We start from the raw sequence: 14,388 nt of genomic DNA on the forward strand, positions 1-14,388 counted from the left end.
GGCCTGTTTCCTCATCAGAACGAAATGGAAAATAATAACACATTCTCTTTGTATTAGAATTGTTGTAGAATTAAGTAAAACAGCAAGTGTAAATACTTAGCTGCTGGGCATCTGAGATGCACTAAAAAAAGGTCACTTAAGAGTGTATTGTTGTTTAAGACATTGGTATTACTTAATACTTTCAAATTTATTTTGATATTAATAATTATAGTTCCAAGCAGGGTCTGTTTGAAGAGGATTACTGAGTTTTACTAGGCAGGCCGTGATTATTACTGTTACCAGCATTTTTATGCTTAACTAACATTGGTCTGTTGTATAAAGTGGTTTGACCTCACTTTCCAGTTGGTTTCTGTGAATTAGAAAAGAGCTATCATTGGCCGGGCACGGTGGCTCACGCCTGTAATCCTAGCACTTTGGGAGGCCGAGGCGGATCACCTGAGGTCAGGAGTTCGAGAGCAGCCAGACCAACACGGAGAAACCCCATCTCTACTAAAAATACAAAATTAGCCAGGTGTGGTGGTGGGTACCTGTAACCCCAGCTACTCAGGAGGTTGAGGCAGGAGACTAGCTTGAACCCGGGAGGCAGAGGTTGTGGTGAGCTGACACTATTGCATGCCAGCCTGGGCAACAAGAGCGAAATTCTGTCTCAAAAAAAAAAAAAAGAAAGAAAGAAAAGGACTATTATTATGAAAGTATACTAATTTTTTTATTTGTGAAGGTAAGGGGTAATCCTTCTGCAGGGTTTGTTAGAGGGAAAGTGTTGGAGAAACATGCCTTCCCCCAACCCCTAACCCCTCTGCGCCCTGCTGCCCAGCCCACTCTCCGAGTAAAGAAGCCAGCAGAGAAGTCGGAAACCATGTCCACAGAAGGCAGATGGGAGTGGAGTTCATCCCTCCCTGTCTGATGGGAGCTACTGGGGAATTACAATGAAAAACAAAATCTCCTCTCAGAAAACTTCCCTACGAAAGTAGAAGTGAAGGAAAACAGTTGCGTTATCAAGTAAGCATTAGACCAGAATACAATGCACATGATGGGCAACTCACTACAGAGACAGCAGGCAGAAAGAAACGTCCCTCTTTCATGTCGCAAAGTGGATCCAACCCATTTCAGGAGGGAGGTTCTGCTTGTGGAGTCGGAGGACAGCTGCAATCAGGCCCATCTTCTTCCAGAACACCGGAGGATGGAGTGTGACTTGCACACAGCTAAAATGTTTCAAGTAGAAAACGAAGAAGGGGAAGGTCTCTTCCCTTATTTTCAGTGGGAAGAACTAAGCATCTCATTTTTAATTTATACTTGCCCTTCCAGAGTCCATTACACAGCCCAGAGGCCCTTGCCCTAGTCAGGAGGAAGCAGAACTAACATTGCCGAAGGATGTCAGGGCCTGGGCCAGGTGTGATCAGAACTTTAATAAGGGCTGGGTGCGATGGCTCACGCCTGTAATCCCAACACTCTGGGAGGCTGAGCGGGGTGGCTCACTTGAGGTCAGGAGTTTGAGACCAGCCAGGCCAACATGGTGAAACCCTGTCTCTACTAAAAATACAAAAAATTAGGCCGGGCACAGTGGCTCACACCTGTAACCCCAGCACTTTGGGAGGCCGAGGTGGGTGGATCACCTGAGGTCAGGGGTTCAAGGCCAGACTGGCCAACAAGGCAAAACTTGTCTCTACTAAAACTACAAAAAATTAGCCAGGCACGGCAGCAGGTGCCTGTAATTCCAGCAACTTGGGAGGCTGAGGCAGGAGAATTGCTTGAACCTGGGAGGTGGAGGTTGCAGTCAGCTGAGATACACTCCAGCCTGGGCAACAGAGCAAGACTGTCTCAAAACAAAACAAAAAAAAAAAAAAACGGACTTTAATCAGGATTTAATCCTTATGACAACACTTTGAAGAAGGCATCATCCCATCACCCTCCTCATTGACAGAGGTGGGGCGGGGGATTTAGGCACAGAAAGGGGAGGCAACTGACCCAGGGTCACCAGCTTCCTTGACTAGGGTCACTGGCTCTCCAATCCCTGTGAAGCTGGGAGCTGGGCTTGTTAGCCAGATGTGCAGCCCAGGAGGAAGGTGGCTGTAGCCTGAATACATGCAGGGCCATTTGTGTTTACTGTCATTCCTGAGGGTTGTGGAGGAGCCAGCTCCTGCAGGGAGCACAGGACACCAACAGTGATTCTGCCCTTGACATTCAAAGGTGATCTGCTTACTAGCCTTTCAGGGGATCATCTTCCTCAGGACCAGTCTCCCCTTAGAGTTGTTTCCAGTAAAAACAAAACAAAACAAAAAAAATCAGAAGAGGCAGGCCCTTTATCCCTTTCTTTTAGCCCAGCTACCTGGGGCTTCAGATATTTTGGCCCCTCCTTCCGGTTGTATATGGTTCTCCCAAACTGAAGAGCCCTGCTTCCTCTGCTGAGGCTAGAGGGCTGACGTTGTGCATTTCAACACTGAAGGGCTGGTTGAGGGACTGACCCCAGCATAGGTGCCATGCCAGTGCCATCAAGAAAAATTGCAGAGCGGCCAGAGGGGATTTGCGTGTGTGCTCTGAGATCAGCAGGAGCTAAGGAAGTGCTCTGGGGTCAGCTGAGAGGGAGCCACCACTTCTGCCTGGCAGGTCCAGGAGGTCGGTGCCATTGGCTGGAGTTGGGTCTTGAAGGATGGGAATGATTTCAGGGGGTGGGGAAGAGGCAGGCAAAACTGGGCATTGGGAACAGCACGGAGAACAACAGCAGCAAGGCATCATCCTGGCTTCTAACTGGCCTCCTGCCCATGGGTTTTCTCTCCCAGGAACAGAACACAAACCAGATCAAACCACTTTAAAATCCTTCAATACTCGCCACTGCTCCTAGGGAAAAAAAAAAAAAAACAAAAAACTACATCCTTACCAGGGCCTCTATCTCAGTAGGATGCCCCCACTCCTCCACGGGGTTGGCGCCACACTGGCCGCCTCCTGGGTCTTTCGTGCTCTTTCAAGTCTCAGGGACTTTGCACTTGGTGTTCGTGCCCTCCGTCGGAGAGCTCATTCCTGCTGTCTCTATCTTGCTAACTCCTCATCTTGCAGGTGGCGGCTTCCAGATCATTGCCTCAGAGACCTCTGATCACCCCCTCCCGAGCCCTCTTACCCTCCATGGCTTCACTCCCATCATGATTTGGAATTATTTATTTGTGAACTTGATTAGCCAAGATTATAAACAACATGAGGTCAGGGACTGGACTGGGTATGTTTTCTTCTCTGTTGCTTTCCTGGCATGAAGTATGGTAAATACGGCATCTGATGCATTGTACATGGCCACAAATATTTGTTGAATGAATGAATAAAAGCACATTGGGTTCTGAGCATTCAGTGTCCTGAAAGATTATAGTTTTTCAAATTGTGCCTTACCATCCATTAGTGGGGTGTGAAATCAATTTAGTAGATGATGTCTAGCATTTTTTTTACATGACACAGAATAGAATAAAAATAATCAGAGCACACTGAGGTAAAGGATGTTCTGGAAATTATTGTGTGGTTATGTACTTGTAGGTCATGATGTAAAATGTGCTTTTCCAAGAATAGCCAAGATAAATCCAAAGAAGAAAAACAAGCAGGGAGAACTTGCCCTACCAGAGTTCAGGACTTGTCATGAAACTGCGGTAATCAAGACAATGTGGCATTGGAAGAGGGACAAATTGACACACAGAACAGAAAGCTCAGGCACAGATTCACACACGACAGAGCATGTCAGAGCAGTGGGGAAAGGAGGAAGTGGAAAAAATTCCCCCCCGTATGTAAAACGGGATTACTACCCACCTCACATGCATTTGTTTACAAATCAACTTGCAATTGATGAAAAGAATTTGAATGTTGAAAATAAACTTTAAAACTCTTAGTAGATTTCTTTTAAAAAAAAAAAAAAGCATTGACCATAAAAGTTTGCTTAATCTGACGATATTACAATTAAGAATGTTGGTTCATTGACATCTTGGCTGGGCACAGTGGTTCACCTCTGTAATCCCAGCACTTTGGGAGGCGGAGGCAGGCGGATCACCTGAGGTCAAGAGTTCAAGACCAGCCTAGCCAACATGGTGAAACCCTGTCTCTACTAAAAACACGAAAATTAGCCTGGTGTGGGGGCAGGCGCCTGTAGTCCCAGCTACTGGGGAGGCCAAGGCAGGAGAATCACTTGAACCCAGGAGGCAGAGGATGCAGTGAGCCGAGATCGAGCCACTGCACTCCAGCCTAGGGGACAGAACGAGAAAAGGAAGGAAGGAAGGAAGGAAGGAAGGAAGGAAAGAAGGAAGGAAGGAGGGAGGGAGGGAGGGAGGGAAGGAAGGAAGGAAGGAAGGAAGGAAGGAAGGAAGGAAGGAAGGAAGGAAGGAAGGAAGGAAGGAAGGAAAGATATCTTAAAGAAAGTGAAAAGTCAGTTACGAACTGGAAGCAGCTATTGAAGATGCACACACCTGACAGAGATTAGTGCTGAGACTCACAAGGGCACAAGAGCACAGCAGAAAAGTGGGTGGGAGACGTAAGTAGGCATTTCACCAAGGAGGCAACACATGGTTAAAAAACAAAAATAAAAACAAAAACAAAAACAAAAAAAACATGTGGAAAGATGTGCAGCGTCATGAGAGATCCGAAAAATGTGAGTCGAGGCTAGAATGAGTCCCCATTTCACACCTCTCCAACCAGCATAGAAATGAAAAAGACTAACCATACCAAATGGTGGATTTCAGGGATCTTTCACACACTGTTGATGGGATTGCAAATTGGGACACTGACTGTGGAAGGATTTTGGCCCTTTCTCTAAAAGCAGAATACTCACCTAGTTTAAAACCCACCAACTGTACTCCTAGGTATATTTCCACAAGAAGCTGGTCCACATGTATGGTAGAAGACGTATGAGAATGTTCACGGCAGCACTGTTCACAACAGAACCCAAATGCTTAGCAGAGGGAGGTGATGAATGCACCACGAGACAGCCATCAGTGCCATATTACACAACAGTCAAAAATGAAGTACTGCAGGCCCGGCACAGTGGCTCACACCTGTAATCCCAGCGTTTTGGGAGGCCAAGGTGGGTGGATCACTTGAGGTCAGGAGTTTGAGACCAGCCTGGCCAACATGGCGAAACCCCGTCTCTACTAAAAATACAAAAACTAGCCATGGTGGCAGGTGCCTGTAATCCCAGTTACTTGGGAGGCTGAGGCAGAAGAAGTGCTTGAACCCAGGAGGCAGAGGTTGCAGTGAGCCGCGATCATGCCACTGCACCCCAGCCTGGGCAACAAGAGTGAAACTCCATCTCAAAAAAAATAAAAAAAACCAAAAGACAAAAAAAATTCTTTAATTATGGAAAAATGAAAGCAAGGTTGTTATGATCACAGGATTCATGACGTGCTGAGTTCTAGTTCAGGGGTCCTGGGAAAGGGATGCAAGGAGGGATGCTATGGCTTGATGTGGACTATCCTCAAGATGCTACCTTGGCCAGGTGTGGTGGCTCATGCCTGTAATCCCAGCACTTTGGGAGGCCAAGCAGGGAGGATCACTTGAAGCCGGGAGTTCAAGACCAGTCTGGGCAACATAGCAAGACCCCATCTCTGCCAAAAAAATTTTTTTAAGAGAAAAGTTTTTGAAAAGATGTGACCTGGCCGGGCGCGGTGGCTCAAGCCTGTAATCCCAGCACTTTGGGAGGCCGAGACGGGCGGATCACGAGGTCAGGAGATCGAGACCATCCTGGCTAACACAGTGAAACCCCGTCTCTACTAAAAAATACAAAAAACTAGCCGGGCGAGGTGGCGGGCGCCTGTAGTCCCAGCTACTTGGGAGGCTGAGGCAGGAGAATGGCATAGACCCGGGAGGCGGAGCTTGCAGTGAGCTGAGATCCGGCCACTGCACTCCAGCCTGGGCGACAGAGCGAGACTCCGTCTCCAAAAAAAAAAAAGAAAAGATGTGACCTTTTCTTTTAGGTAGTGGGTTCATAAGTGCTTACTATATTACTTAAAATCACCAATTAAATAGCTAAATAAGTGAAAATGGGTGATGAATAGACCAATGAGTAGAGTGGTCATGAGCCGAAGATGATTAAATGAATGCTACGTACTTATGGGCCAAACAACAATAGAAATAAAATGTATTTCTGCTCATGGGCTGTGATCAAAAGTATAAAAGCTAAAGCATGGCCAGGCACAGTGGCTCACACCTGTAATCCCAGCACTTTGGCAGGCTGAGGCAAGTGGATCACGAGGTCAGGAGTTCAAGGCCAGGCTGGCCAAGATGGTGAAACCCTGTCTCTACTAAAAATACAAAAATTAGCTAGGCATGGTGGTGGGCACCTGTAATCCCAGCTACTCTAGAGACTGAGGCAGACAATTGCTTGAACCCGGGATGCAGAGGTTGCAGTGAGCTGAGATCATGCCACTGCACTCCGGCCTGGGCAACAGAGCGAGACTCCATCTCAAAAACAAAAGGAAATAAAAAAGCTAAAGCACGAGATGCCCGGGTGTGTAGGTGTCGGGGGCTCTGGTGCCGGGCACAGTGCAATCAGGGACACAGGTGCTGGGGACCTGAGGAATTGCCAGGACGTCTTTGGACTTGTTCTTTGGACTTGTTCTGTTGAGCAAAGCAGCAGCTATGTTGCCCCATGTAGCCTGATTTAGACAACATAGGGCGAGTGGCTTCTGAGTGTAGCGCGGCCCTTTGTCCCTGCAGCTTGCCTCCTGTCCCGTGGCGGGGCTGGTCCTTGGCTCCGCTTACCTCTCTGGGGGTGTGGGTTGTTCCCTTCCTGAGGTGAGATTTAAACAAAGCCTCATTGCTGTTCCCAGGATTATCCGAGCCTTGTGCGGCCCCGCCCTGCCTCGCAGAGCAGGCAACTCCCAACCCCGGGCTGAGGCCAGGCCTTTGGGTGGCAAGACGGGTGGGCTGGGGCTGGGGGCTGCGACCCCATCCTTGGTGGGCCCCTTTCTGCTCAGCTCTGGCGCTGTCCCGGCTCGGCGACCATTGACCATTCCCCCGACCATGCTTCTCCCCTTGCTTCAAGTTCACCTGTGCGGGAGCCCAGGATCCTCTAGCCTGGTGCTCTTGGGAGATCTATGCTATTACCAGAGTTTCAAGCATTGCTTGGGGGAGGGGGGATTGGGGAGGGAGGGGGGAACGAAAGGAGTTTTCCATCGGAAACAGAAAAGATTTTGGGTTAAATCTGGGAATCAGGCCGGGCGCGGTGGCTCACGCCTGTAATCCCGGCACTTCGGGAGGCCGAGGCGGGCGGATCACGAGGTCAGGAGTTCGAGACCAGCCTAGCCAATATGGTGAACCCCTGCTTCTACTAAAAATACAAAAATTAGCTGGGCGTGGTGGCGGGCGCCAGTAATCCCAGCTATTCGGGTGGTTTAGGCAGGATAATCGTTTGAACCCGGGACGCAGAGGTTGCGGTGGGACGAGATCGTGCCATTGCACTCCAGCCTGGGTGACAGAGCGAGACTATCTCAAAAAAAAAAAAAAAAAAACAACTCTGGTATACAAAGTATATACAAAGTAATAACTGCCTTAGGCATTTGGTTTTTCCCTAAAACCTGTAAGTGATGGCCCCAGGCCTCTCCTTGAGGGTGTCTCCCCACTCCCCCATCCCCTCCACCCCGTGTCTCCAGGGACGCAGGCCGCACGGCGCTCCTCCTCTGCTCATCCCAGCTGGGGCCCTGTGCCTGAAAATGGAGCCGAACCCTCTTTCAGGAATGCTTTAGATTTTCATGAAAACACAGCCCGGCTTCCCAAGAGCAGCCTTTTGTAGGGGCTTTCCCCACCCCTGTGTGGTTAAAGGAGCTGGCGCTCCACATTCCACAGGTGGAGAGAGAAGGCCCCGGCTGCTGGGTGACTCCCCTGAGCGCGGAGTCCGGGAGCCTGGGACTCAGCCCCCTTCTGCCTCCTCAGGGAGCCTCTAAGGGGCTGCAATCTGAGCACCACGAGGGAGCCTTGAGGCCAGGGATTCGCTCTGGCCTCTTAATTATTCGCCTGCAAACACATTCTGGCCCCTGAGCCTCAGTTTCGTCGTCTGTAAGAGAGGCGTTGCAATGTCTCCCTCTCAGGGTTTCTGCCTGGATGAAACGAGCCCGCCAGGAGGGGAGGGTGGGCATGGGGGTTGGTCCCCTTACGTCCCTGCCCCGGGGGGTCCCACAACTCCCAGACTAGTCACCCAGGAGGGTCTTGGGGCCCGGGCCGGCGAAACCTCCTATCTGTCCTCCTCTTCCTCCCCTCCCCTCCTCCTCTTCCTCCTCTTCTCCCTTCTCCCCTTCCCCCTCCCCTCCCCTCCCCTCCTCCTCTTCCTCCTCTTCTCCCTTTCCCCTTTCCCCTTCCCCCTCCCCTCCTCCTCCTCCTGTTCCCCCTCCCACATCCCCTCTCCCTCCTTTTCCTTCCTCCACCTCCTCCCTCCCTTCCCCTCCTGCTCCGCTTCCCCTCCCCCTACTTCCCCCTCCTCCTCCTCCTCCCTCCTCCTCCCTCACTGTCTCCTCTTCCCCTCCAGCTTCACCTGGCTCTGCGGACACGTGCACCGGAACATCCTCTCCAAGTTCACAGGCCAGGCGGTGGAGCCGTTTGACGAGGAGTTCCGCCACCTCTACGCCTCCTCCAAGCCCGTGATGGGCCTGAAGTCCCCGCGGCTGGTCGCCCCCGTCCCGACCGGAGCAGCCCCCGCCAATGGTCGCCTCAGCAGCAGCAGCGGCTCCGCCAGTGACCGCACGTCCTCCAACCCCTTCAGCGGCCTCTCGGCTGGCAGCCACCCCCGCACCCGAAGTGTGTCAGCGTCTTCGGGGCCCGGCAGCCCCGCGGCCCCACACCCGCCTCCACCGCCCCGGTTCCAGCCCCATCACGGCCCTTGGGGAGCCCCGAGTCCCCAGGCCCACTTCTCCCCGCGGCCCCACGACGGCCTGCCCGCCGCCGTCTACAGCAACCTGGGGGCCTACAGGCCCACTCGGCTGCAGCTGGAGCAGTTGGGCCTGGTGCCGAGGCTGACTCCCACCTGGAGGCCCTTCCTGCAGGCCTCCCCTCACTTCTGAAGGTCCCTTCCCCTGCTGCCCTCTCCAGGCCCAGGACTGGGCACTCCCTGGGGCCCAAAGACCCACCACAAAGCGAATGGCGTTGAGCCACTTCCCTTTGAAAAGACACAGTCATTGCCATGGTTCAATGTTCCCAGGTCCCAGGCCATCCACTTGCGGGCCGCCACCAATCCTTGGGTTCCCTGCTCTAGTTCGACCTGTGCAGCACATTCCAGAAGGTTCCAGGGAGGTTGTGGGGCAGCTAGAGGACAAAATCATGAAAACGGAGCCCCTGTCTTCCAGAGATCATCCAGGGCTTTAATATTAATGGCCCCCTAAACTCTGTAAGAAGTGTGAAATGCAGCCCAAGTTTTACAAATGGGTAATCCGAGGCACTGAGAGGTAGATGGTAGGTTGGTACTTCTAGTTCCCAGTGCTTAGGAATGGTCCACTCCCAAGAGATTCAGGAAAGACAGAGGAGAAGCTGTGGGAACGTTCTGGATGTTTCGGGAAAGTTGGGCAAACTCCTCCTCCTAGGAAAGGCTAATACTAGGGTATCCCTGGGCCTGATGAGTTAGGGGTGAGGCCCCGGAACCCGTATCTGTGAGTTGTATGGGGGGCCATCTGAAGCTGTAGCCACCAGGGATGGAGCTAGCTGAGGAGTCTGGGGGGTCGGGTGGGACAAGACAGTTTAGTAGACTCAGATTCTTGCTTCAAAGAGCCTTGGGCTGGCCTGGAGGTCCCTGGAGTCTAGGCTGGACCTAGGAGCTTGAGTTGTCAGGGGCCAGGACTGGCGCCACCGCAGTGCCCAGGCCAGTCTTGAGCAGCAGGGAGGGCTCAGCTGTCCCCAGATCCAGGTGCCTCTGACCAGCCTGGTCACCTCCTGAGGAATAAATGCTGAACCTCACAAACCCCATCATTCATTCCTTCTCAATTCACAGTGCCCATCTTTGTTCCTGCAGTGGTACTAGGTCCTAAGGGCACAGCCTAGCTGAGTGTAAATAAATATAGGATGCTTAGAAAGCATAAAGGAGGGGCCAGGCATGGTGGCTCATGCCTGTAATCCCAGAACTTTGAGAGGCCAAGATGGGTGGATTACCTGGTCTCAAGACCAGCCTGAACCAATATGGTGATACCCCATCTCTACTAAAAATACAAAAATTAGCTGGGCATAGTGGCATGCGCCTGTAGTCCCCCCTACTCAGGAGGCTGAGACAGGAGAATTGCTTGAACACAGGAAGTGGAGGTTGCAGTGAACTGAGATTGTGCCACTGCACTCCAGCCTGGGCAACAAAGCACGACTCCATCACAGGGGGGAAAAAAGAGAGAGAGAGAGAGCATAGAGGAGGGGTGGCCAGCCCTGTGGTGGGTGGGACATCAGGGACACTTCCCAGAGAAAGTAACAGTTAACTCTGCACCTCAGGTGTGATAGCGGGGTCAGTGATATGTGATCCAGGCTGGGCAGCCAGAGGGAAGCAGGTGCCAACTCCACATCTTTCTTCTGTTTCTAGGCCCTCTCCTCCTTTGTCAGTTTTTGGCTGGGAAGCTCAGCCTTCGCTGTGGAGGGCCGAGAACACAGCACTGTTTCTCCTGGTGGCCTCTGACCCCTGATGGCTTGTGGCATCCTCCCCAGTCCCCTCTGCCCATCCATCCTGTTCCAATTCTCCACTGCTCCCAGCATGGTCAGGGGCATCCTGGCTTCCAGTTTCTTTTATTATTATTATTAATAATTATTGTATTCCTGTCCTTCACTTTACTTCTCCTTAGTTCCTGAAAGTAAACAAAACAAAACAAAAACAAAACAACAACGCTTTGGTTCCTGGTGGCTTTCTCAACCCCAGCCCTGACCCTGTGGTTTCACAGCTGGCGGCTGAGATGAGGTTAGAATGGCCGGGCCCGGCTGAGCATTCCAAATTGGATTTCACCATCTGCTGAGAAAGTTTCAGGAAGGCAAACCTTGCCAGGTCATAGAAGCCCCCAAGCCCAGCTTTCCAAAGGCCTCAGCCTGTGCCTGTGTCGAGCTCAGTCCTGGGAGATAGGGGAGAACCCACAGACAGGAACAAGCCCCCCTACTCCTGACCACCTTCCATCAGCAGTCTCCCCTCCGTGGTCGTCTTTGTTGACAAAGATGCAGTTTCTCCTCTTCTGAGCACCTGTAACGTGTGATGCGCTGCCTGCTGGGAGGTTAGGTCGGGGCTGCCCCGGCGAGTGGAGCATGAGCAGAACGGCTGAGGGTCACTTCCAGGCAGAAGCTTTGAGAGCCTGGGCACAGGTTGCCACATAGAAGCAGCTCTCCAGTTGAAGCCCTCCTCTGCCAGCCTGGGGTCCTAAGCGATGAGCAGAATCCCCACTCCCACCCACCAACCCGCAGTGGATATGTAGTGAGCAAGAAATAAACCTTTGTTGTTTAAGCCGCTGCGATCTGGGGGTTGTTTCTTCCTGCACCATGATCTAGCTTTGCCCGAGTGATACAGCCTCTGAGATCCCCCAACTCCAGGCTGGGCCATTGCTCTGGATTCCCGAGACCCCCCACCACACACACTGTTTCCACCAGAGGATTAGGGGTGGTTTTACACACCTGGCAATTGTGCGTCTGAAAGCCAGAGCAAGTCTTTCTCCAACTTTCAAATCCTACAAAACCAGGTCACGTTCCATCGTTAATTCTGCTCTGGGTTATAATCACACCTGTACCTCCCTCGCTGGGGCCTGCTTGCTAGAGTGTCACTCTGTGTCTTTAAACATATGGAGTCTCTACTACAGTGTGAATTTCAACTACAGTGTGAATTTCAACAGCCGCAGCTTAGCATCTCCACGTGCCAGGCACCATGTCAGCTCCGGGACGCACATCTATCAGCCTCAAAGAACTCCCAGGGCACAGAGAGGACTGGGAGGGACCTGCATGTGAACAGCCACCATGAAGAACATGAGAGAATGAAAGAAATACTATGATCTTATTGTCCTAGGGTACCTCACCTAGGGTCAAACGCATCCCCAAACCAGGGACTTAGGATCACAGGACCTGTCTACAGGACTGTCAGCCAGCATGGCCTGAGGTGTAAGCTGCTAATGATCAACCCTGCTCCTCAGAGCCCCTCTCTCCTCGGAACGATCTGTTACCTGCACTTGGTCCTCATCAGATCCTGCTCTCCTGTCTCTCCATGTACATCATAGGAGCCCAGAGACCAAAGGTATCTCTCTGGACCCACAGGATGCCACAACGGTGCCACAGACAGTCTCAGGGCACAGTCAGTCCTCCCTGGTTGAACACTGGTGAGGAGCTTTGCTCCCACAGGGGAGATGAATATTCAGATACTCCGAGACCACCTTCACTCTCTGCCCCTCCAGAATGCAGGGGAGGAAGGGCTGCTCTGCCTTCACTTAGTCTTCCTGCTGGCCCTGCTGGCCTGTCATGAAATGCCAAAGCAGCTTCTTCAAATATTTCACTTTTTCTTTTCTTTCTTTCTTTTTTTCCGAGACAGTGTTGCTCTGTCGCCTAGGCTAGAGTGGCGTGATCTCAGCTCACTGCAACCACCGCCTACCGGGTTCAAGCGATTCTCCTGCCTAAGCCTCCCAAGTAGCTGGGATTACAGGCACCCGCCGCCATATCGGCTAATTTTTGTATTTTTTGTAGAGACAGGGTTTTGCCGTGTTGGCCAGGCTGGTCTCAAACTCCCGACCTCAGGTGATCCACCCACCTCAGCCTCCCAAGGTGCTGGAGTTACAGGCGTGAGCTACCACGTCCAGCCCAAATATTTCACTTTCTGAACTTGATCCAAGAAGCCGGTGGACACAGAGAAACTGTCACTCACTTTCCTAGCTTCCTCCTGAAGATTGTCTGTGTGTTGGAACAACTGTTATTAGAGGACGTAAATATCGCAGATACACATGCAAACAGAAACACAACCTCCTCTTGCTGTTATTCACTATATTTCGTTGACCCAGGCATTGCTTCCTAGGGCGCTCCATCCTTCTTTCCTCTGTAGTGTGTGGTGAAGGAGAACATGAAACCATGATGCAGCACACGGAGCGGACAGAGAGGCCCCGGCAGACAGCAGCGGCGGCACGCAGGGGAGGCTGAAGTCCACCATAGCTATGCTTGCCAAGGCCCCCTTCCCCTACTGTCCACTCCCTGAGTCAGGCAAGGATGCCCTTCACAAATTCACACGAAGACACTTTCTAGGCTAGTGGCCTTGACTTGAGAACCGAGATTTCCAGATTCTCCCACTGACATGGTGGTAAGTGAAGAATCGCCAAGCTCGTTGAGCCCTATCTTACCAGTCTCCCTGGAAAAATATAAGCAGGACTTTCCCTTGTTTTTCAGGAAAGTGGAGGAATAAGAAATGCAAACCCTGGAGGTAAGGAAGATGCCACCGACAAAGCACGCAAAGCAGCCCAGAGAAAAGGGAAGAGTAAGAAAATCCTCTGAGGAGTAAGAAAATTCCAACAGAGCTTTCCCTGTTTGTGTTTGGAAGGGCAGTGGGTTCCTAGGGCTGCTGGGACATAAACACCACACAATGGGCAGCTTCAACAACAGAAATGTATTCTCTCACAGTTCTGGAGGCTGGAAGTCCAAGACCAAGGTGTCCACAGAGCTAGATTCCTCTGTGGTCGCTCTCCTTGGCTCACAGCCTTTCTCCTTTCTTTTGCTGCCCCTTTACGTGGCCATCACTCTGTGTGCCTGTGCCCCAGGGGTCTTCCTGTGTCTCCAATTTCCTCTTCTTATAAGAACACCAGTCAATTGGATTAAGAGTTTAAGGAGCTGTGCACAGATGCCAGGTAGACCTACGATGGTTAATTTCATGTTTCGACTTGGTTATGGAGTGTCCAGATATTTGGACAAACATTCTTCTAGATATTTCTGCGAGGGTGTTTCTGGATGATACTAACACCTGACTTTGTAGATGGAGTAAAACAGATTATCCTTCCTAATCTGGACGGGACTCATGCAGTGGTTTCCCTGCTGAATATCCTATTCCAAATCCTGGATTTGCAATTAAAAAAGGGGTATAGAGTCGTGGAGGTCTGGGCTTGGGGAGGCCAGCCTTGGGTTCCACTTCAAAGGGACCTGCATTCGTGTATTTCATCACAGTTGTGGCCTACAACGTGCCAGGGGAAAGAGACTAGTGCTGGCACTCAGCTCACATGAAGGTGTCCGGAGCCTCCCTGCCTCTGGCATTTGCACTGCCCTGATCTGTGGTTTGTTGGACTGACAGAGAATGATATGGAGCAGCGACAGGGGCAGGGAAGGTCTGTATGAGGGGAGGCATCAGTGCTGAGACCTGGAAGGGAGAAGGAGCCAGCCACACAAAAGGCGGGCAAGGCATGCCAGCCAGAGGGCAGAGCCTTGGGGAAGAGCTTGGCTCTGTTCAACATGGAAAGGGAGCTACCGAGCGTGATG

At 51.6% G+C, this 14,388-nt stretch overlaps 1 protein-coding gene across 4 annotated transcripts in view; it reads left to right on the forward strand.

Moving 5' to 3' along the window:
* The window catches only part of FAM83A (family with sequence similarity 83 member A), a 34,381-nt gene extending 22,977 nt beyond the window's left edge, over positions 1–11,404 (forward strand). Inside the window, exons 5-6 of one of the 4 annotated variants that reach the window (XM_028852219.2) lie at positions 8,480–8,739; positions 10,758–11,404. In XM_028852219.2, the coding sequence (XP_028708052.1) occupies positions 8,480–8,739; positions 10,758–10,837 (340 nt within the window). In that variant the 3' untranslated portion in view covers positions 10,838–11,404. 4 annotated transcript variants of the gene reach the window in all.
* Positions 11,405–14,388: the final 2,984 nt, after the last annotated feature.

This window comes from Macaca mulatta, chromosome 8, assembly GCF_049350105.2.
Source record: "Macaca mulatta isolate MMU2019108-1 chromosome 8, T2T-MMU8v2.0, whole genome shotgun sequence".
NCBI lineage: Eukaryota > Metazoa > Chordata > Mammalia > Primates > Cercopithecidae > Macaca > Macaca mulatta.